The sequence below is a fragment of the Camelina sativa genome, chromosome 2 (assembly GCF_000633955.1).
Source record: "Camelina sativa cultivar DH55 chromosome 2, Cs, whole genome shotgun sequence".
In the NCBI taxonomy this organism is placed as follows: domain Eukaryota; kingdom Viridiplantae; phylum Streptophyta; class Magnoliopsida; order Brassicales; family Brassicaceae; genus Camelina; species Camelina sativa.
The window spans coordinates 14,775,574-14,800,398 of NC_025686.1; the positions used below are offsets into that span (position 1 = coordinate 14,775,574).

The following is a 24,825-nucleotide window of genomic DNA, read 5'->3' on the forward strand; positions in this document are numbered from 1 at the left end:
AATCAACTTTCAAGAACAATGTTCCAAGTCTCTATACAACTATCTAATATCTAAATTGACAGTATTTTGTTAAGTAAATGCTATATAAAGATATATTGTGTAAAATATAATGTATGTTGTATATTAATAAATACAATAAATGGTTATTTAAAAGTAAAAGATTTATTACATAATTTACATTTAATAAAAATGACACATGAAGAAGGGAGAGGTCTAATAAAAAATAAAAACGTATATCAAAATTTCGTTTTGTCATTTTGTTTTCTTTATTAGTAAAATACATTAAATTAGCCAATATCCCGTGCTTAAAACATGGGTCAACATTTAAAAAAAAAGTATAATAGAATAATAAAATTTATTGTTATATTTTTCTAAGAAAATATTTTGTTTGAGATAATATTTATTTTTAATTGTTCTGTAAATCTATATATGTTTTTTTGAATACTAATTATTTTTATTTTAGACGTATATTATAGTTTTATATTATTGTGAGTTGTATTTGCATCATTATTTTGTGACATATGAAGTAGTAATTTTAATATTACAATTATGAACAAATAAAATTTATTAATTTATCAACTATATAAATTTAGTTTTACCAACCCGCCAGTATAAAAATTAAAACACACATTTTATTTTCATAGATCGAGTAATATATCTTTGTTTTTAAAAGTTCAAATCACAACATATGAAGAAAAAAATGCATTTTATTAATCATAAGTATTATATGAAAATTCCAAACAATTTGTAAATAAAATAAAATAAAGATGATAGGAGAATCATAATTTGAAATTTTACCTAAATATTTGAAATCTTGTTATTAAAAATAATTATATTGACTACTTGGATATAAAATCTTAGTTTTCGAAATTCTGATTTGTTTATATTTTTTAAAATATATATTTTGTAATTTTCGTCCATAATTTATTAGAGAGAAAAAATATTCTTTTAAAGCTAATAATTATTTAAAATGAATGGCATGACAATGTAAAATTAAAAAAGAAAATAAACTCTATTATATTAGCAGTTAATTGTTTTTTTTTTAAGTACAAATTAGTTTTGATTTGAATAGATTTCTTTTACTTTTCAAGGTTTTTTTTATATTTGATCTGTCAGCGGTTTTATTTTTAATTATTTATATTTATTTAATTAATTAATTAAGTTTAATTAAATTTTCTAATGTCAATTGAATGTAATTTTTTTACACATTTTAAGGTTAGTTTCATATTTGTACTTATGAATTAATATAGTAGGATTTACTCTAATTTTGGCTAATTGATATCCAAACAAATATAACAGCTTTATGTGAGACTATTACTTATACTCCCTCTGTTTCACAAAGAGTGTCATTCTGACACATTTCACACAAATTGAGAAAATATTGAATTATACATGTTTGCCCCTATTTAATTAGTGGTTAATGGTTTAAATTCAATGAAAAGAGCTTTGGGTTTAGGGGTAAAAAAGAAAATGTAGCATTAAAAGCATATTGGAAATGTAGAATGACACTCTTTGTATAACAAAAAATTTTCTCTAAAATGATATTCTTTGTGAAACAGAGGGAGTACGAGATTTGATCAATTTACAAACTAAATATATATAGTCATGTCTTATCAAAGCAAACAATGTTAACACAACAACTTATTCCTTGAGAGAAGAATCACACTACGATGTCATCATCATATTTGACTATCTTTTGCATCATCCTCGTTTCAATTTTTGTTCTTCATCAATGTATGTTATATATATACATAGACTATCGTTAAACATAAACAGATTTACCATTAAGTGTTTTAAAAACATGATTACTATTTTTTTTGTAGGTGAAAACATGGAGGAGGATCTTGAGGCAAGCAAAATAGTTGTACGTCTATCACCGTGCGCTCGAAAACGTTGCAGCTTTAGCTTATTCAAGAATTGTCATTGCTGCAGAGGGAAGTATAAGTACTGTTCAAAGAACATAAAAGTATGCGAGGCTGAGTGTCTAAGACTTAACCCGCCAGGGTCGCCACCTTCTCTACATATCTGAATTTTTTTTTGCAGTTGTGAGCCAATGATATTGAAGTTCTAGTTTTTTTTCCCTTGAACTAAAATAAAATCGATCAACTATTTTTGTTATAATTGAACTAATTAGAATCAGACAAGGCATATGAATAGGAAATAGAAATTGTGATTCAAAATAAAATATTGTAATAAATCTGTGCATACTTGCCTTTGCTTAACTAGTCGGACGACTCAGACCTGACTGAATAAAGACCATAAAGTTAACTGTACAGAGACATGTTTTTGACTCGGTTGTGGTCCAAAGGACGATTAAGAAAATAAAAACCTACAACTGCTTTTTGCGGTCACGAAGCCTTAGATCAATGAGCGGCTACATAGCACAAGGCTTCCCGAACTTATTCTGTGCCTTAGCTTCCACGTCTCATTTAGAATATCGGAGCTGTTAGGTCGTTTCAGATACTCAGCTACATCGATCTTTAGTCTTCTTATGGGATTCACAGGCTTCGTGGATGAGTAATATGGGCTCCAGCTTCCTCTGCTACTTATGGTACCAATGCTCGTCCCTTGCCCACTTGATGCATCCTATCAGCACATAATCATGTCAGAGAATATACAAACCAGAATCTCTATCCGGCGATAGTTTTAGACCCGTTAGTGGTACGGTAAGGTATTACCTGAGTTGGATCCGACTCCCAGACGAGACTTTTTGTGTTTGGTGTGTGTGGCGACTTATTTAGGCATGTCAATGCTGCAGAAGTGTCGTCTGGAGCTTCCCATTGCAACCAAGGAAGCATAACACCGTCCATTTCAACAGGTACACTCTTCAGGACAGTGGTACTTTGAGAGCTTTGTGATTTTATCATCCCAAAACTTGAACTACTTTCGCTCCTCTCATCCTCCAGTGATGAAAAGTCTGTGTCTTCTATGTTTGATATGAATTCGTCGATGAATTGCTCTGCTTCATCTGTCAAACACATGGACGTCCTCCTGCTCCGATCTTTGCTCCTCTGTAAGAAAAAAAATAGGATGGATTTTTAATCTTTTTATGAAAAGAGCAATTCTGAAGAGGAAACATATGCTGTTGTGAGGGTTGTAATACTCACCTTTCGAGTCCGCAACGGCTTTTCCTCAGCTTCAGAACTATTTTCTGTGAGTAATTCTTTCAAGTTCATAGAGAGCTCTCTACCACGCTGCTCCTCCAGCATAATTTCAGCCAGCAAATCCCGTTTTCGCTCCTCCGACTGTCAACTCAAAGGGAAAACAAAGCGTTCTATGTTTGATCATCAAAGGGAATAAACTACCAAACATATGCACAACGAAGTTGTACCTCTTGCAGTTTTGTTGCATAACCTTTCTTAAATGTGGAAATTGTACAGTGAACATCATGGGGTTTCTCCTGGGAACCATAATCAGAGTTCCCCAAAGATGACCTTTTCTTTGGTGTTGCCTGTATAAACATTGTTCATTAAGATAGGAAACGTATGTTTCTAAGGGAAGTAGGCAGTACATCAATTAACAGTAGTAGGACAATGTTCAATGTCATCTTCTCTAATTACTGATAAGTGATAAGTCATTCTAAATTCATATTCAGTCATATTCTCTCAGTTTAAAGCAACATCCAGAAAGATCAGCCCTTTTAGAGGACTGGATTGGTTTCAAGCAGAGAGTGGGAAAGATCAGCCCTTTTAGAGGACTGGATTGGTTTCAAGCAGAGAGTGGGAAAACATATACAGTATATATTATTAGTGTTGGGTGAACACCCACAAACCTTATTTTGGGCATATACTGTTCGAATTATCCTCTCAGTTCCATGCTTGCTTGACCTGGAATCCTTTCCTTCATCATCTGTGACTGCAGAAGAATGGCTCTGCACCATCCCGAACAAAAAGCATATAATATGTTCAGCATATGAAGTTAGACCAGATATATACATGTAACATACATGAAAAGATTAATCTAGCCTTTACAAAGAAGCATTCATCGCAAAACGCTATTTAACAAAGGTAGAGTTTCTGAATTTCAAAAGTTAAACCATAGTAAAGTTAGACTTACAGAGTAGCCATCATGGTATTTGATAGGATTTTGGCTACAAGACCTCCTAAGACTTTGTCTATTATCTGAAGCAGCAGATATCTGAGACCCACTGTTTTGACTCTTTCCACCCATGTAGTTCTTCACATCCCTTGAACTGCTTGAATACTGAGCTTGTTCTACATCACTCTGCAAATGTAACAAACAAATCACCATACATATCAACAAGTCAAATGCACACAAGAATGAAAATGCTCACACGCTAATCCTACTGATTCAAGATGGTAAGAAAGCCATAAAACCAATCAAGCCATTCTCTTTGCAACTATTTCTAGAATATGTTTAATTAAATTGAAGATATCAAAATCAGAAAGGGTAAGAAATGAAAAACCCCACCTTAAAACCAAATCAATCATTGTCCTGTTGCTACAAAGTTATCTCATAATTACAGCTAAAATCGTTAATGGAATTTGATAATTATATATCTTCCTATTTGTAACTAAAAAGGTAAAAAGTTCGTAATAGATATTGCATCACATCATAATCACACACGAAGGGCCCAGAGAAAACTATAGAATAAGAAGAAACAAAGTAAGCCAATCACAAAAGTGATGTTATATACCTCAGAATTCTCAATCCGGCGACGAACTACAGAAAGCGACCGTCGCCGCCGCGAATTCGCGTTATCACTAACTCCCCCAATTGAACTACCGCCGTTGTCGCCGTTAACCTTCCTCTCCCTCGGTTGTCTAGAAACGGACCTTCGCCGGCTTGAATTGTTACTCACCGGATCTACCCTAACTGAACCACCACGATTACTCTCCGGCTGTCTAGACAACGACCTCCGCCGTCTCGAGCTTTCAGTATCCGCATCCAACCTCCGTAAACCACCACCAGAACCAACAACCCTAGATACAGACCTTCCCCTCCTCTGCGAATTCGTCACCTCTCCTCCGCCTCCGCCGGACTTTCTTAAACCAGATCTTCCTCTTTCTCCGCTACTAATCTCGCTCTCACCGGAAAACGATTCAAAAAACTCAACAGCTAAATCATCGAGACTAATTTCACCGAATCCAGAACCTCTCACGGTGTTCACAAACTTCCCTTTTCTCATCGGAGTCACTTCGATTTCAGGATCCGGCATGCGGTGAGAGAAACGGCTCAAGCTCCGGTGTCTCCTTGAAGCAGACGACCTTCGTGTAGAGTAAGAAGAGTCGTCGCCGCTCTCAGAGGATTTGGGTAGTGACGACGTCGTTCGCTTCATCGTTGAATTGAAAGCTGAAGGAGACAGCTTCGACTCTACTGGAGAAGGAGGAGGAGGAGCGGATGGTTCGACATTTTGAATTGTTGAGCTGTTTGAGGAATCAATTGCATTAGTATGATTTTTGTCCCCTCCCCCCCCAATTAATTCATTTTTGACTTAAATGCTTCCAAATTTTTTAATTTATTTTTTTAACCCGTTTTTATTTATTTATTTTATCGATTCAAATCGTTTGATATCAAAAACATTAAATTAAAATGCGGGATATTAGGGGGTCATCCAAAATTACTGACCATTACTGCCTTAATCCCTGATTAATAAAAGACTTTTTTTTTTTTTTTGAACAAAATAAAAGACTAAAAGGAGTTAAAATGATATAGACAAAGAGGAATCTATAGGAACCATAAAAAGAAAAAGAAAATGGATATCTTTACCGATTTTTTTATTTTTATTTTTACATGTATATTTGAATAGGTTTTGCAAAGTTTGGTAAGAAATTTAGAGGCAGAGAACCAACAGATATAATATCTTTATTTATTTATTCGATTTTATGAGTCAGCATTTTTTATTTGGTAACTTCCATCATAACATTGTTTAGTTTATATGACTCAGTCTGGGTTAATTATATGCATCTAGTCTAAGCTTTACTGATGGTTTTATTGTAATTAATCATTAATCATCTTCAATATTGCAAATCAGAAAATGAAATTGTAGAAATTACAGATGGTGATTTCTCTTTGATTGTTCATATATTTTTTTCCCATCGTATTCATTTTGGAAAAGTCTATTTTTCATGTTGGTTGCAATTCTTTGGCAAGAGTAGTGTCAGCTAAAACAAAAGAGTAGTGTTAGCTCAACAAATATATTTAGCGATTATAGTAATTTAATTTTTACAAATCGCAGTTTGTCTTCAGGAGTAAACAGCAGCCCACAAGGCCACAACATGTACGTATCTATTAATCGAGTGTCAATTTTTCCACACCGTTACGCTTATGGCTTAGATTTCACTTTTTTTTTGTGTGTTAATATGCTTATAAGGTAGAGGAGCCAATCATCTAAGAATGAATATCCATTATAGAAAACACGAAATAGAATGTAAATAGTATCCTTCGGTTATAAATGTGGGTTCGTTCCAATACCATTTTGATGTAACAGATGGTTCAAAGTCTCCACTGGATTCATCTCTAGCACCGTTTGTTTCAATCTCAATAAACTTCAGTTTTGATTCAAGATGGTAAGAAAGCCATAAAACCAAGTACTACTCCGCAGGAGACAATAAAAGAAGAAACATACCCAAGTCCAAGTGGAGTAACCAAGAATTTATACAAACCCCAAAATAAAGAGAAACACTGCAAAACTGAAAGGAAAATCATAATGTCAAAAGCTACAAAACTGCGAAATATGTACAATCCTAAAAGTTGTAAGTTCCAAAGATCTCTAAACTTGCATGTCGCTCCTAATAGTACTAGTATCCTCGTGTCACCAGTCTAACATCCAACGGCCAAAATGTACTCTTCCAATCTCTCACCGTCCGAGGCACAGTGCAGCATCAACATCAAGCCTCCAGGCAAAGCCACCATCACTCATCCTCCAAACATCACAGAACGATGTGATCGAACTCACCTCCATATCACGACACGTATACTGCAATCTCATCCTACATGTGAACGTACGGTACGTTACCAAAGGCTTCTCCTTCATCACAAGCCACACACTCATCTTACTACCACACTGCTTCTCCTCCTGATCTTTCCCAACAACCAAATCCTTGTACGACCGGTTAGTCCAAATGACTCTCCCTAAACCGTCAGATATAAAACCCGGACACGTGTCTCTCTCCAGTTTCATCCTCCTCTCCTCGTCCGTACACCCTAACTCATCATACTCTCCTTCCTCCACCACCCATCTCTCCGTTACACCCTCCACCGTCAGCAACGACGAGTACACAACCGTTTCCGTCATTAACTCCGTCTGATAACGTCTGATAGAGTTACCTCCGTCATTAAAACTCAGCCGCAACGCCGCCGCACCTAACTCCGGCGCCGGAGAAAAGTTTTTCTTCTCAGGAGTCTCCGGAAGAAGAGGCAGCGTCACGATCTCACCACCAGATCCGCTCTTCGTCTCTTCGTTTCTCCGTCTCTTGCTGTTACCGTTACTGTTAACAGATCCGCTACCGCTAGTACTGCTAGTGTTATTCTCCTTTGAATATTTTCTCTTACCTCGCCGTGATTTAGACGAAACGTTAGTTAACGCCGATCCGTTTTTATCCGTCGGTGAAGACGGAGATCCACCGGAATCAGGTCTCGGTGCAATCGGACGGTACCGGAGCATAATCCGATCAACCTTCGACATATCATATCCACCGCCACCGTACCTCGCGATACAACAACCTCCCCGGGAATTCATAGTACTGTTTTATATATATATATTCTAACGAACCTGTTTAGTTTTGGTTTTGTTGGAGAAAGATGAGGCGTGTTGGTGTTTGGTATATAAAGAAACGAAACTGTTACGTTCGACACGTTCGGAAGAAAACTCTGCCACGTGCGAGACCAAACGATGAACAGCGCAACGACGTGATTGGACGAAAGAGTAGAGACGTGGCGTGATGTTTGGGTCCAACATGAGACTCGCGGTACGAGGGGGGAGTGACGGACCAATGGGAGAGCGAGGAGTGGGTGCTTTAAGGTGCGGTGCGATTAAAGTTAGACACATAATAAGTCTGCGACTTTGGAGTTACGTGTAACTGAACGCGAGGGTTTTGGTTTTAAAGATGGCAGGACACATGGCCTAATCTTGTTTGCTCTTTCTTTTGTACGTTTTTATTTTCTTTTTTAGTTTTAAGTTTGGTTTCTATTATTAGCATGTAGGATGGGGAAGATGATGACGCGTGGAGAGTAAGGTGGTGACACGTATCTCCTTTGGATGTGGATCGTGACATTTATTTCCAGAAGAAGATACTTTTACTTTTAGTATGCATATTATTGGTGGAATGTATAATTTTTTAGTATTATAATGCATTAGAAAATATCTACTAAATCTTCAAGATTTCGCTAAGTTACAAAACTATAGAACCACATGCAAGTTATATTTTCAGTATTTAAGTATGGCCGTCAATGAAATATAATATACGACGTAGGGTGAAAGTAAAATTGTTATTACCACATTTAAACTTTCTATACAATTATATAATGTATTTTTTAATTATCTGTTAATTAAAATTTAGAATTTTAAATGTTATGGTGGTTGTATTTTTTAATTATCAGTTTATTAAAATTGAAAATATGGATATAATAATTATTAAAATGTAACAGAGGAAATGAGGAATAATGAACCGTATGTGTCAATACTCATATAAACGCATCGAATATGTTGTGGCTAAATAACAAAACAGAAATACCCCTTTTAATGTATTTTTTCAAAATTTTCCTTTTTATCTATCTATCTTTTTAAAATTTATAAAGTTTTATAAAGCATATAAGATACTCTTTTTTTTTTAGCAAAAAAAATTTATTCAGAATAAAAACGTTCAAGATACAGAGATTCCATCAACCAAACAAAAGATTACAACAATCAACATAAAAATCAACATTATTACAATCCAATTTCGCTAGTAAATAGGCAACCTCATTGTTTGTTTGATGAATAAATGAGAAACTAACAGCTTCAAAGCAATTGGAAAAAATCTTAATGTCATGAAGTATGCCATGTATAGTAGCGCCTTGTATAGATCCATTAAGACAGTCAATTAGAATTTTGCAGTCCCCTTCAAACCAAATCTTGTTGAAACCCTTGTTAACAGTTTGTTGCATGGCAAACAATAAAGCTTGTGCTTCGCCTTCCAATGGGTTATTTGCATTCCTTAAAACACTGGAACTCCAACTAATGGCAACTCCAAGATGATTACGGACCATCCAACCTCCAATTGTTTTCTTTGTATCCGCTTTGTAACTAACATTAAAATTACATTTTACAAAAAGATATTCTGGTCTCTCCCAATGAGGATTACCTGTTTATTCAATACAAACTGTACTAATTTGTCTGTCCGGAGATGATCATATCCACTCAGCGACATCAACCTTAGATTGTGCTACTGTTCGAGTATGGTCACATACGATATTTTGAAAAATGAATTTGTTGCGATCTTTCCATATGTTCCAACAAAGCTAAAAGGGAAGAAGTTTATGTTCTTTGGATATTGATTGATCGTCATATATGTGGAACAAAAAAGAGACATTAAGTTCATGATCTGTGTTATGAAAACTAGAATGGAAAGGTAGGTCAGCCAAATCCCAAACCATCTTTGCTGCAGGGCATGTGAATAAGGTGTGGTTGATTGTTTCATTTAGTCCCTAGCAACACTGGCATTGTTTGCTAATGTTGATACCTCGAGAAGCAAGTCTAATTGCAGTACCTAAAGATTTAGATAAGACATTCCAAAGGAAATGCTTTATCTTTGGTAAAATTTGTAGTTTCCAAATTTTGTTTTTCAGTCCAATGGAACCATGAGGAATGTTAGGAACAGGGATGAGATTCATGGGATCATGTGTAGCTAACCAATAGCCAGACCGAACAGAGTACTTGTTAGTGTAGAAGAGACAAGAGACACACAATTTTTAACGAGGTTCAGCAAATGCCTACGTCCTCAATCTTTGTTGGAAATACTTCTTGAACACAATGACAGTTAGTGTTCAATATTGGACTTACACAACCTTAAGATCTTCTCTTAGCTTGCTCCCAATCTATTCCCAACCCACTAAGAGATCCTTAAGATCAACACAAATGATCTACACCCATGACTCTCACTTAGAAACAAAACCCTCATCCTTTTCTCTCAAAGATGCCAAAAGGCTTACAAGGTTTTTTCTCTCTTTTTTACGTTCTGAAGAGATAAGTTTCTAAGTCCTAGACCCTCTATATTTAAGGGATTTCGTGCCTCTCCCAAGGCTATCAACTTTCCTAAAATCAAGAGGAAATATTCCATTTAACTTTATTCTTTGTTAAACGAATATTTCCTAATCCCACTAAATCTTCTAAATATCTTCAAGCTTCCTTTTTCTCCGTGCTTTACCTCCAAGTAATTTCCCAAAACGTGCCTTAAATATATCTTCACAAATCTTCAAAACCGAGACATACGGACAAAATCAACAAGCCTCTGATGCTCTTTTGTAGGACAGAGGCTTGAGCATACATCAGATGTCTGTGCCGAGACAGAAGCTTGTGCAGATATATTTTATACAGCTTCCTGAACTTCATCTTCAACTTGAGCTTGCCCACATACACTTACAGTATTCTCCAGAGGCATTGTAATACGAAATAGTTTTATCCATAGAGTCAAATTGCGGAATGTAAATTTGTGATAAAACCTCAATATCATTTGGTGATATCATACTTCGAACTGCAGGTATATCCCAAAATTTAACAACACCAGAGGCATTAATAAATGATGAGAGCGTTCCGTTAAACAGAGGATCAACAGAGCAAACAGGACGTGGTGGATGATTTGGTATGACATTATCCACATTGACTCGTATTGACGACCCATTACCAACTATAACTCGAATCCCTTTCTTGAGAAGATCTAAACCTGTAAGGATGGAAGACCAACCATACGATTGTGACTTTTTAGGTGCTGCATCAAGGATTGAGCTATCTGGAAAATATCTTGCTTTCATCACTTTAGCAAATAAACTATTAGGAAATTTTAGTATTCGCCAAGCCTGTTTTGCTAACAGGGCATTAAATTTCTCTAAATCCCGGAGTCCAAGACTACCTTCTTTCTTAGAGTATTGGAGTCTTTTCCAAGCAATCCATGAAATGCCTCTAGACGACTCAAATTTTTTCCACCAAAAATTCATCAATAAAGATTCAAGTTCAGAGATAAGTCCAAGTGGTAGTTTAAAACAGGACATAGCATAGACCGACATCGCAGCTGCAACAGACTTGATCAAANTATCTTGAAATATCAACCATCAGCACATGACTTTGATCAGTCGTCAAACAGACAGTTGTCTTTCTTCTTATTATCTGGTCTGTGAGACTACATCTTTTGGCTCAACATCTCGGTCTCCAACGTTTTTTTCCATTGACCGGAATCTTGGAATTCCTCATGCACATGTCTTAGATGTTGTTTCTTGCTTTGAACTCCTCTCTGATTCCTTGAGTAGCCACTGTCAGAATACAAACGTCTGTCGCTTGATGCATGTTTTGTGTAGTCTTCAGGACAATATAAATCATGCTTCTTGATCTAAACTTGATTGAATCTTTGACCCTCTTTGTAATTTTTCTTCCTTCTCATGACTTGTGTTACCCTCTTCAAGAACTTGTAGCATTGAGCTTTGATATGACCAGGTTTCCTACAATACCAACAACCAATCATTCTTCTCTTAAAGTTGTCGTCTACAGACGCCTGCTAAGATTTCAGCCGATTGTCACCTGTCTCCTTGCTGACAAACACGTTTCGGACCTTTGATGGAGATATACAGAGACTTGAATCCACAAATTTTGAAGCCAAAGTTTCTCCTTTAACAAACTGAGTAGTTGCACCATAATCACCTCCATGGTAACCCAAACCCCATCTGACATTACATGTTCTACCGATTGTCAGAATCTTGTCAAGATCCTTTGTTCCTCTGCTCAACATCTTGATGCTTCTTAATTGATCTTATAAACGTTTTTCTAAATCACAAGACTTTACTTTCTCCAGAGCTAGATCTTCTTCCAGATTTGAAATTTTGCTTACCAAGTCATTCTTCTCTGTGACAAGCCTCTGATTTTCCTTTTCCCTCTGTATCAGATATTTCCTCAGAGTGTTGATTTGATCATTCAGCGACAATTTAAGTTCTTCTTCTGCTGGCTCAGAATCCTGATCCGTACAACAAGTTGTTCCATTATCAGACTTTAGTTCCAACTTATCAGCAGCAAGTTTCATTGAGCCACAAAGAGCAACAAACTTTGACCTTTTTGTTTGAGGCTTTTGTGTGTTTTTCTTCCTTTTTGGCGAATGCAGACTCTTGATCCCTTTCTTCCTCACTGAAGGACAATCTGATTTAAAATGACCAAAGCCCTTACAAACATGACACTGAACCTTATTCCTTTTCTGTTTGCTTGTAATCTTCAAACTTTTGCGTTCTTTATTCACCACAAGACTCTCAAGTTCTTCTGTTTTACGAGCCTCTGTGTTCTCTTCACTATCACAGACTGAACAAACATAAATCCCTTGTGTGTTGTTTCCTACATCAGACGATAAGTACTGCAACTCATAGCTTAGCAATTGACTGGCTACCTCCTCAAAAGGCATATTGTCTATATCAAGAGCAACATCCATCGCAATTTTCACAGGATGATATCTATGAGCTAAACCCCTCCACAATTTTTTGACCAACTTCCTGTTTTTGTAATTCTTTCCAAGAGCTCTAGCTTTATTCGCAATAGCATATATTCTACCACTAAAAGCAGTAATGTTCTCAAACTCATACATCCTAAGGTTCTCAAACTCAGAAGCAAGAATATCTAACCTTGTGTGTTTCACACTTGTTGTACCTTCAAAGATATTTTGTAGAATCTCCCAAGCCTCTTTAGCAGATGTACAACCTTGAATCAATGAGAACTGATCCCTGCGAACGCCATTAAATATTGCTGAAAGTGCCAGTGAATTGAGTGTGGACAATGCTTTGTCAGATTTTGACCACTCTGTTTTGGGTTTTTCAACAGCCACCTGATTCCCGTCAGAATCTACAACAGCCTGTTTCGGCGACTCCCATCCACATTCAACTGCTGTCCATGCATCTTCATGAATTCCTTTAATTCTATGCATCATCAACACCTTCCACATCCCATAATGATTTGGATCTAACATCAATAAGTCGTTTGCCATGAATAACATTGATTGTGCCTCCATGTTCTTCTTCCCAAGATCTTCACCCGTTGGTTGAGTTAGACTTTGCACAGATGCCCGCTCTGATACCACTTGTTAGTGTAGAAGAGACAAGAGACACAAAATTTTTAACGAGGTTCAGCAAATGCCTACGTCCTCAATCTTTGTTGGAAATACTTCTTGAACACAATTACAGTTAGTGTTCAATATTGGACTTACACAACCCTAAGATCTTCTCTTAGCTTGTTCCCAATCTATTCCCAACCCACTAAGAGATCCTTAAGATCAACACAAATGATCTACACCCAAGACTCTCACTTAGAAACAAAACCCTCACCCTTTTCTCTCAAAGATGCCAAAAGGCTTACAAGGTTTTTTCTCTCTTTTTTACGTTCTGAAGAGATAAGTTTCTAAGTCCTAGACCCTCTTTGTTTAAGGGATTTCGTGCCTCTCCCAAGGCTATCAACTTTCCTAAAATCAAGAGGAAATATTCCATTTAACTTTATTCTTTGTTAAACAAATATTTCCTAATCCCACTAAATCTTCTAAATATCTGCAAGCTTCCTTTTTCTTCGTGCTTTACCTCCAAGTAATATCCCAAAACGTGCCTTAAGTATATCTTCAAAATCTTCAAAACAAAGACATACGGACAAAATCAACAAGCCTCTGATGCTCTTTTGTAGGACAGAGGCTTGAGCATACATCAGATGTCTGTGCCGAGACAGAAGCTTGTGCAGATATATTTTGTACAGCTTCATGAACTTCATCTTCAACTTGAGCTTGCCCACATACACTTACAGTATTCTCCAGAGGCATTGTAATACGAAATAGTTTTATCCATAGAGTCAAATTGCGGAATGTAAATTTGTGATAAAACCTCAATATCATTTGGTGATATCATACTTCGAACTGCAGGTATATCCCAAAATTTAACAACACCAGAGGCATTAATAAATGATGAGAGCGTTCCGTTAAACAGAGGATCAACAGAGCAAACAGGACGTGGTGGATGATTTGGTATGACATTATCCACATTGACTCGTATTGACGACCCATTACCAACTATAACTCGAATCCCTTTCTTGAGAAGATCTAAACCTGTAAGGATGGAAGACCAACCATACGATTGTGACTTTTTAGGTGCTGCATCAAGGATTGAGCTATCTGGAAAATATCTTGCTTTCATCACTTTAGCAAATAAACTATTAGGAAATTTTAGTATTCGCCAAGCCTGTTTTGCTAACAGGGCATTAAATTTCTCTAAATCCCGGAGTCCAAGACTACCTTCTTTCTTAGAGTATTGGAGTCTTTTCCAAGCAATCCATGAAATGCCTCTAGACGACTCAAATTTTTTCCACCAAAAATTCATCAATAAAGATTCAAGTTCAGAGATAAGTCCAAGTGGTAGTTTAAAACAGGACATAGCATAGACCGACATCGCAGCTGCAACAGACTTGATCAAAACTTCTTTCCCTGCAGGTGAAAGGAACCTGCCACTCCAATTGTTTGTGCATTGTCTTACTCTTTCCACTATATATTCAAACATTTCTTTTTCCTTCTGCCAAATTGTTCTGGTAGTCCTAAATACTTTCCACCGCCTCCTTAGTTTGAAATTTGAAGGATTTGTTTCATTGAGTTTTGTCGATGACCATAAACTCGGGATCCAAATGTAATTAGGGACTTTGATGTGTTGATTTTTTGGCCTGAGTAATACTCATATATATCAAATGCATCTTTTAAAGCCTGGCAGTTTCGGTTGTGTGCTCTGCAGAAAAATAAACTATCATCTGCAAACTGAAGGTGAGTTATTGGAGGAACACCATTGCCTATTTTAATACCTTGTAATCATTTTGAAGACACCTGAGACTTGATAAGATAACTTATAATGTCTGCACACATAATGAAAAGATATGGGGACAGGGGGTCACCCTGTCTTATTCCTCGACTAGGTAACACTTTCCCGAATGGTGTACCATTAACAAGAACTGCATATTCAACCGTACTCACTGTAGCCATGATCCAACTGATCCATTTAGGTTGAAAACCAAATAATTTCATTGTTGTTTCTAAGAAGGTCCATCCCACCCGGTCATATGCTTTGCTGACATCAGTCTTGACAGCCACATATGTTTGTGATACTCGTTTTCTAGCTTTAAGTGAATGCATAAGTTCATGAGCAATCAATATGTTATCTGTGACCATACGCCCTGGAATAAATGCTGCTTGAGACTCAGATACAATACTGTTTAAATGTCCTTTTAAACGTTTGACAAGACACTTTGAGATGATCTTGTATATAACAATACAAAGACCAATGGGGCGGTAATCTGACAATGTATCTGGCTCTGTATTTTTTGGAATCATTCATATATTGGTATTGTTCAAGCCTGGTTTCATATTTGAAGTAGAAAAGAATTCTTTAACCTCTTTGGTAATATCCTCACCAACCACTTCCCAACATTCTTTGTAAAAACGAGCTGTGAGCCCGTCTGGGCCTGGAGCTTTGTCGTCTCCTATCATTGAGAGTGCTTTGAAAATCTCTTCTGACAAAAATTCTTTAGTTAGATCGTCGTTTATAGCTTGTGTAACAGTAGGTGTGAAATCAACAAATTCCAATGGTGAAACCGAATGGCCTGTCGTTGTATACATGTTTTGAAAATAATATGCAGCATGATGGCCAATAGCTGTATTCCCACTAAAAATATTCCCCTGTTCATCTTTGATCGAAGTAATGTAATTTTGAGCAAACCTACTCTTAGTAGCAGCATGGAAAAACTTTGTATTACGATCTCCCACTTGCAACCATAGATTTCTCCTTTTTTTGTTTCCAATAGATTTTTTCATTTTTGTATGCAGTGGAAAGTTCTTGTCGCAATCGTGGAATCAGGTCTCGTTCTAAACGTCGAAAGCTTGACATGGCTCTGTTTAAATGGTAATGTAGTACATCTATTTGTTTAGCAGAATTCATATTGTTTTTTCGTTTACAACGAGCCATGTAAGTGCGACAATGCCGTATTTGGTCAACAATAGTGTGATGATGTTGGTTTTTGCAAACGTTCCAACCTTCCTTTACATAGTTCTTAAAGCTCGCCACTTCTAATAGGCGCTTATCAAAATGAAAAGATTTTCGTAAGCATGGGTCATGATAACCAAAACGGAGTACCATTGGTCTGTGATCAGAACCGTAAAAGTCAAGGAATTCCGCCTCTTCTCTTGGAAACGTAGCATTCCATTCTGAATTAACCAAGACTCTGTCCAAAGAACACCTAACTGTGTGTGAGTGCCTTTAACCAACCCAAGAGAATCTGTCTCCTGTAGATTTTAAATCTGAGAGATCACAAATGGACATCATATGTCTAAAATCTTGAAATGTCCAGTTAGCTCTTAAAGGATCACCAATTTTCTCATTGTTAGAAAGAATTTCATTAAAGTCCCCAACCAATGCCCATGGTCCATCTTTAGACTGAGATATTTGTTCCAGATAATCCCAAAAGAAATGTCTTTGATCTTGAATAGGATGACCATAAACACAAGACAATTAAATCTGGAAGTTATTATACTTAATGTTTACGTCAATGATTCTAGCATCCTTATAAATTTGGGACACTGAAAGACTGTTTTTCCATAATAAAGCTAAGCCACCACTCCTACCATAAGGGGGCACTGTAGTTACATTAGGAAATCCTAGAGAATGAGCAAAGTCACAAACCATAGCACACTTATTTAGAGTTTTAACAAGAAATAACATATTAGGTTTATAAATACGACAAATACTATGTAGAGAAGATTGTGTTAACGAGCCACCAAGACCCTGGCAATTCCAAGAGATGATCATCATGGATGGAACAATGGGGTACCGGGCTCCCCGCGCCTCTGTCTATCTCATTGGTTGCATAACAGGAACGAGCAGATTCAACACGTTCCTTCTTGCGGATATGGCACAGGACCGCCTGATCTTCAGCAGCTTCCCATTGTTGGTAAAAAACTTCAACAGCCACCCTCTTACGCTTCAAACTCTTTAAACATGTCTCCACAATTGGAGCCTTATCCTCATGAACAGAAGAAAAGGTGTCCCTAAATTCTCTGCTGAACTTGGCATGTAAGTATCGTAGTCGCTCTGTCGTGAGTTCAGTATCCTCGAACACACTTGGAGACTCACTGGGAGGAGTGGAACTCGGGCCAGCACCCGGAGACGAGAAATAATTCTTCAACCCTGGTATTGTTTCAAACGGATCAATGGTTTGAAGGGTATTGGCTTCAGATAGAACATTCTGCTCGCCAGAGGGGCCATCCATGTTATTGTTAGTATCATTTGGAGGTTCCTCCTGGTAGAAATCCGCATCATCTCCATTCAGATCACACTCAGCCACATCATGTTTCAGCGAACCACATTTTGAACAGAACTTACGAAGTCTTTCAAACCGATACTTGATGATAGTGTTATCTCCCACAGTGAATTGGAAATTACGCTTAAAACGCAATGGCCAGTCTACATTCCAATCTATGCTAACCCTTACAAACTCCACCATATGGGCATTTTCATCAAAATCAACAATGTCAACTGGTCCTAATTGGTTACCCACATACCTGGCCATGTCATTAGAGAGATAGAGAAGTGGAATTCCCCTGATTTGAACCCAGAACAGTATTATCTTCAATGCCTCATCAGTGATGTTTGGGTGCCAGCGGTGAACCGACAACATCCATTCATTGAAGGACCAAGGTCCACGACGTAACACCATGTTAAGCGATTCCTCCGATTGGAACACAAATAAAGCTTTTCCAGGCCCTAGGATTCGTCCAATCACAGTACCTTCGAATCCCCAAATTCTGGGCATATGACCGATCAACAGATTCTGCTTGCGAGGGTTCACTGTTTGTACCACCAATGAGTAGCGATTAGCAGTCACAACTTTAGCAATGAATTGGGGAGGCAACAGAACCGGTGCATCAGTGATGCCCAAGTCCATATCTTGGAGAGATTTTCTGATATAGTCACTCATTTTGTGGATTGTAGTAGGAGAGAACAGAGGAAGAGTAGTTGTGAACAGAATCGAGAGGGAAGAATTGCCAGGAAAGGAAGGATTCTACAGTTTGGTCCATGGCGGTTTCCCCAAACGGTTATCCAACAAGATAAACGGAAAGGAGAAAAACTGCCATGTAACTGTTCTGGCAGAGAGAAACCGACGAAAATTAAAGTCCTTAGACCACAAAATTCAATTGGAACAAAACTCCAAGAAGGAGAACAAGAAATTTTTTGATAGAACTGGAGATCGCACCCAGGATCGTCCTCAGAGAGAAGCGTCGCCATAGGTGTTTTTCTAAAAAGAATTATGTATCCATTCAGAAGAAGAAAAAAATAGCATATAAGATACTTATAGATAGTAACTATTACTTAAAGATTCAATTCAAATACTTATAAAGTTTTCTAATCTTTAAAAAATTATATTTACGATGGTATATCTATCTTTTTTACATATATTAGTTTGAGTATCTTATTATATAAAGCTTGATGTCAAAATTAATTATTAATGAGATCGTGACATGTGTTAGTTGTATTGATAAGATATTGACACGTGTCCAGATTACTGCTTAACATGATCGCGACATGTGTCGATTTAACGATCTTAGATTTTGACATATGTCTAAGTTAATTGTTAGAAAAATAAATTATAAAAATATTTACCAAAAAAAAATCTAAAAGCAAAAAAGAAATATTTACCTATCACCGTAAAGAAATAAAGCATATGTCTTATTATATAAAGATGTATATTAAGTGGTATTTTATATCAAATCCAAATCTTAAGTACATTAGAATATATGAACAAGAAAGAGACAAATACGAATCCTGCAAGATCAGAAAACTTTGCTAGCAAAAGAAAAAGAGGTATTATGAGTGATGATCAAATTGCTATGATCAAAAAGATACTTGCAGATGAATCTCATATACGGCTGGATTTAACTATGCTTCATATATGGGTAGACAAACTAAGTCAATGTGTAAGTATAATATTTATATAATATTACACATATTTTCGACTATTTTCACCTATCTGACTATTTTCACATCTATGAATAAGATACATCTTATTATTACTTTATTTTATTTACTGATTTTCATTGTCTAACATAGTTTACCAAAATACAAGGTTCCCAAATTACAACTTCGCAACTTAGACAATGGTAAGGACTTTTATTCTATTTGTCTTATACAATTTTAGATGACGAATCTACGTAATATCAATATTTGTTTATTCATTTTTTTTATTTTAATTTAATTATGTTGTAGCATTTTTAGATTTTAGTTATATTATTTAGTTAAATTAGATTTTCTTATTAGAAATTCGTGATATTTTAAAATATAATTTTTTATTATTTTGAGTTTATTTTTTATTTTTCAGTTAACGATATATAAGATCTTCATTTATTTATTTTTTTAAATAATTATTTTAAATTTCTTATGTAGTAGTATTTTTTTATTATTATTTTAGTTTATATTTTATATCTATAAATTATCTAGGACTTCTATATCATTTTTTTTTCTTTTTCTTTTTTTGTCACAAGGACTCCTATAGCATTGTGGTTATATATATATATATATAATTTTTTGAACTGTCTTTTAATTTTTCAAATTTTTATTGAATTGGTCATAAACTCATTGCAATCATGTAGATATTTTTTCCTCTGCTTTTCATCCAAAATATTTTTTGAGTAAACAACTTTAGTGGTTAAACAAACTGTCACTACAAATTTTAGTGGTGAAAAGAAACTACATCAAAGTGAAAGTAAATAGATAAAAAATTGTTTAATTTTTTCACATATACATTTTATAGGTGGTGATAAAGAACATATTTTAACAATAAAATATTTTAGGGTGTAAGAACACATTATTAGTAGTAAAACAGAGAGTAAAATTGTATGTGAATACTAATAAGATGACTTTTTGATCGGTTGATTATATGTAAAACATTTGGTGAATAAATTGTAGAACGTTTTTGAAATTTGACAATAATAATATTCATAATGGTTAATGTTTAAAAAATATTTTGGTGGTCGATAATTTAGCTTTAGTTTATTGTAAAAATTGTAATAATAATTTCAAAATATAAAAATATAATTTAGTGTATTAAAGTAAAAACTTCTTTCTAGCTAAAAATATTTATCTATTTATTTTTGGAAAATATATTTTACTTAAAAAAACTATTTATATATTTTTTTTAAAGTTTTAATTATATTAAATTATTTGAAAACCTGCATGATATGCGGGTCCTAATCTAGTATTCTTATAAGTTTACATACATAATTCATAAGAGATTTTTTTTTTTGTTATCATCCATGATAGGAGAAGACAAGTTTTGGCCAACCCATATATAATAATTATTACTTAAATTCCAATATTATATCCACATTTTCAATTTTACGTCTTTATATATTATAAAGATTAACTTTAAAGTTTGTATTTTTTATAGTTTTGCAATCATAACACTGTAATTCATAATATACAGTTTAAATTTAATTTTATGACTCTTTAGTACTGAACAGTGATTAATTAACAGTACCACTAGATAATTATATTCATTTTCATAATTTTAACACTATATTTAAATTTTTAAACAAGTTTATTGATATAATAATATCAGTAAATATAATAATATCAGTATTTTTTTTTTAATATTTAATGATATATAACGTAGAATATCTCTATAAATTATTCATAAAATATTATATACTGTATAATAATATCATTAATCAATTTTAATTTCAACAATATGTGTATTGTGTCTTTAAAAAATTAATTTATGTATCTTATTTTTTTTCACTATTTAAATTTTGCTTCACACTAATGCATATTACGTTTTTTTGCTCTTCCCTATGCTCCGGATGGTTTGACACATTAGATGTTATTGATAGTTAAGATTCACCGCTACCATCACATCCATATGATCTTTACGCTGATTAATGTTGTTTCAAACACACATCATCTCGTCCAAAATACATGAAGATTATCTACCTTTGCTTGAATGTTGTAAAGTTCATTCATATGAAATGCATTAAAGTTGCATGGTTTTTGTGTTATTAGCGCATCTCCATATAGATTAAGATACGTTGATCCTACTATGACACGAGCTTTTAGTTGGTTAATATTAATATTAATGATATTTGTTTTAATTCAAAACATTTTATAAAAAATCTTAAGAGCTAAAAAATTTGATATCACCCACTATAATTCTATAGGAGAAGACAAGTTTTGGCCAACCCAAAGTTAAATTTTGATAATTACCATATCCACATTTTCATTTTTATGTAACAATGACTAACATAATTAGCACCAGATAATTTATTTTAATAAGTCTTTAAATTAACTTTAATTTTTAAAATAACACTAACAAATATTATAAAATATCACTAATATTATCATTAATCAATTTTAATTCATAAAAATATTTATGCCCCACAAGAAAACATATTTATTGTGTTTTTACCTTATAAAGTTTAATCATGTACCACATACTGTTTTTTCCACCATCTAAAATTGTTTCACACCGCTTGTTTTGTACTTACCCTGCATATACATATTTGTTTCTTATCATAATTGAGTAGATATTAATTGAATATATATAATATAATCAAACACATATATACAATGAAATCGATAGTGTAAATTTTTACTTATCGATGCTAGCACCATCGACAACGATATCACTTCTTCTATCCATAGTGGATAACAATCACCGGAGTTAGTAATGCCTTTTAACAATGGTAGATTTTTTTATTCCGTAAACATTTTTTTTTTCTTTTTACTTTTATCAAATTTTTTGATTGTTTTCTCTAACTTAATAATTATATATGTTAGATTTGCATGAGTCTTGAATTTCCTGAAAAAAACTCCGGAAATCAAAGTCACGATCTTCAAAATTGTTATAGAACTTCTTTTACTAGTAGTTGAGAAGATATAACAGTCCAGATCTTCACAAAAAATTGGTTGGTAAAAATCCACAAATATGTTACTTTGAACAAATTCTGATAAGTTGGTAACCTTTCTAGCAAAAGAGTAACAACTTTCAAGGATATTTTATGTTAAAAGAATTTGTGTGTGATATTAGTAGCAATCTGGCTTTGTTATTAAATTATCCTCCAATATATATATATATATATATATATATATATAATTCTATAAGTTATAAAACTAAATAAATATATAATGTTTTTGGGGTTCTCAATAATACCACTTCATACAATTTGAAATGTCATACTAAATAAATAAATGAATCTTTAAATTTATACGTTTTAGGTTTCAAATCTAACATATAATAAGATTCATAAGTGTGTGAAGTGACTTTAGTGCAGTGGCCAATGGTAAGTCCTAAATGCACAAGGCACCATCACACGAGGGATCGAGTCCCGCTCCCTACGAATGTAGGGATTTGGCTAATGGGCCGGCCTATTGTGGCCTAATGGTTGAAAAAAAAAAAAGATTCATAAGTGTAATTCAACATAATTTTATACATAAAATTGCAAGAAAACTTACTAAAATTTCTCGAAAACTTAGTGAACCTTCGAAATGTATCTTAATAATTTATAATCTGTGAAATTATGGTTTTGGTCTTGTGTGTGGTTTTTTACTCTTTGTCTAGTAAGTAGAAAACACACATCACAATACTTTATGGGCCAGGGTTTTAGAAAAACAAAAACTGTAACTATGTATTGTGAGTCTGCATAAAGGTTCCTGTGCTACGTAGGTGTTTAGTAGAATAACTGAAATTTATTCAAAAGTTTTAGTATTAATACCATATCATGAAGTTCATATCACATTCTAATGTTTTCAATGTTCCAACATATTACTGTCATTTTGATTTTTTGTTTTTCTTTATTCACCTGACATTGCCAGTCGCAAACAATAAACCTTAGTGAAACACTGCACAAAACTGCAGCAAATGTTGCTCTTAAGACAAAAGACATTCCGGATGGGGAACAAAACCTCAGGAGAGTTATTTAAGAGAAAGAAAAAACGAGAGATCTCAATTCTCAAACTCATTTCAATTTTCATGTAGACACAACCTTCTTCACCACTTTCGTAACCTCTTCCGGGGCCTTCTCTGCTGGTATGTTCACCAGATTACCCTTCTTCGCGTAGTAGTCAATTACCTGCAACAACAACAACAACAACAACAACAACAACAACAATCAAAATCTCCAATACTCCTCCTCACTCAAGCTCAAATGCTTTAAGGGGAAACTTACCGGTTGTGTCTGCTTATGGAATGCATCTAGCCTTGACCTAAGAACATCCGCATTGTCATCTTTACGTTGAATCAATGGCTCTCCAGTAACCTAGCAAACAATGAAGTTAATTCATCAAGTGTTAGGGGTTTTGATGAATTGATGAATCAGAATAAGATTGTTTTCCTTACATCATCGACTCCGGGAACTTTAGGAGGAGCGAATTTAGTATGATAGCTTCTTCCACTTGAAGGGTGAATCCACCTTCCAGTAATTCTTTCTTCCAGAACAGAATCATCGATCGCAAAATTAAGCACCTTATCAATCTGAGCTCCCCTTCTATTAAGCATCTCATCAAGCTACATAATTTCATAAAAAAAGGTCAGAAGAACATATTTCCAGAGCAGATACACAAAGGACCGAGCACAGAAAAGAATCAGAAACCTTCTGAGCTTGGGTCACGGTCCTAGGGAACCCATCAAGAATGAAACCTTTCTGACATTTAGGTCTGTTCATTGCTTCATCCATGATACCAACAACCAAGTCATCAGAAACAAGCTCTCCCTGGACATAAAGTTACGATTCAAAAACTAAACACATGAAAGCTTAACAGAAACAAACCAAGTGTGTGTTGTTTTTGTTACCTTGTCCATTGCCTCCTTTGCCTTAACACCAAGAGGGGACTTAGCAGCAACAGCAGCTCGAAGCATGTCACCGGTAGACAAATGGCACAAACAAAACTCATCCTTTATGACCGGAGACTGTGTACCTTTTCCTGAACCAGGTGGACCTGCCACAAAGCAAATCATAGTTAAGCCTAGAGCACAAACATTAAAACAGGTAAATTCACATTCTTTCTTCAACTATGAGGAACATCAATCTTAGGGGTTAAACAAGAATCTGAGCTAAAAATCATCAATCTCTTCACTATGATCATCAGATAAAGGATTAGGGGCAGTAGCAAAAATGCAATTTTTGCATACTAAACAGGTAAAAATCGGAACTTTCACTACACAATTCACAGAGATCACACCACCGAAGTGACAATTGAGTGAAAAATTTCAGAGATCGAAAGAGATAATTTTACCGATGAAGACGAGACGTTTGTCAGGCTTAGAAGCACATTTCATACGGCGAAGAAGCTCAGACATGAGATCAACGGTCTGAATGTCTTCCATATCTACAGAAGAAGCCGCACTGCTCGTCGCCATAGTTCGTTCGTTGCGTTCGTCTCTTACAGAGGAATTAGATTTGGTCTGGTGGTGGGTTCTCTTTTTGAAGTGCGTGTATAGAGGATTCGATGCTTCCAATGTTTAGTCTCACCATTTTACGATATTACCCTTCACTATGCCAACAACTACAAGGCCCTGCCCCAGGGGTTGGTGAATGGTGTGTGATACACCCGACCCAACCTTGAAAACGAGTCTTTCTT

The 24,825-nt window shown here is 35.0% G+C and overlaps 5 protein-coding genes across 5 annotated transcripts; 1 reads left to right on the forward strand and 4 right to left on the reverse strand.

The window, feature by feature from the left end:
- Positions 1,671 to 2,029, forward strand: LOC104752294 (EMBRYO SURROUNDING FACTOR 1-like protein 11). The gene is made up of 2 exons (XM_010474400.1): positions 1,671 to 1,734; positions 1,824 to 2,029. The coding sequence occupies exons 1-2, from the start codon at positions 1,671 to 1,673 to the stop codon at positions 2,027 to 2,029; spliced, it is 270 nt and encodes an 89-aa protein (XP_010472702.1).
- On the reverse strand, positions 2,155 to 5,592 carry LOC104725102. Its single transcript, XM_010443710.2, has 8 exons — positions 5,586 to 5,592; positions 4,658 to 5,427; positions 4,057 to 4,224; positions 3,773 to 3,871; positions 3,332 to 3,451; positions 3,108 to 3,245; positions 2,679 to 3,011; positions 2,155 to 2,586 (listed from the first exon to the last, which is right to left on the reverse strand). The coding sequence occupies exons 1-8, from the start codon at positions 5,590 to 5,592 to the stop codon at positions 2,359 to 2,361; spliced, it is 1,863 nt and encodes a 620-aa protein (XP_010442012.2). The 3' UTR covers positions 2,155 to 2,358.
- LOC104725112 lies at positions 6,537 to 7,759 on the reverse strand. Its single transcript, XM_010443721.2, has one exon. It carries the CDS (start codon positions 7,700 to 7,702, stop codon positions 6,821 to 6,823), a length of 882 nt encoding a protein of 293 aa, XP_010442023.1. The 5' UTR covers positions 7,703 to 7,759; the 3' UTR covers positions 6,537 to 6,820.
- On the reverse strand, positions 11,961 to 13,130 carry LOC109126775. The gene has a single exon (XM_019230561.1). It carries the CDS (start codon positions 13,128 to 13,130, stop codon positions 11,961 to 11,963), a length of 1,170 nt encoding a protein of 389 aa, XP_019086106.1.
- LOC104725123 (adenylate kinase 3) lies at positions 23,016 to 24,671 on the reverse strand. Its single transcript, XM_010443731.2, has 6 exons — positions 24,481 to 24,671; positions 24,038 to 24,183; positions 23,838 to 23,957; positions 23,585 to 23,752; positions 23,415 to 23,504; positions 23,016 to 23,318 (listed from the first exon to the last, which is right to left on the reverse strand). Exons 1-6 carry the CDS (start codon positions 24,602 to 24,604, stop codon positions 23,217 to 23,219), a joined length of 750 nt encoding a protein of 249 aa, XP_010442033.1. The 5' UTR covers positions 24,605 to 24,671; the 3' UTR covers positions 23,016 to 23,216.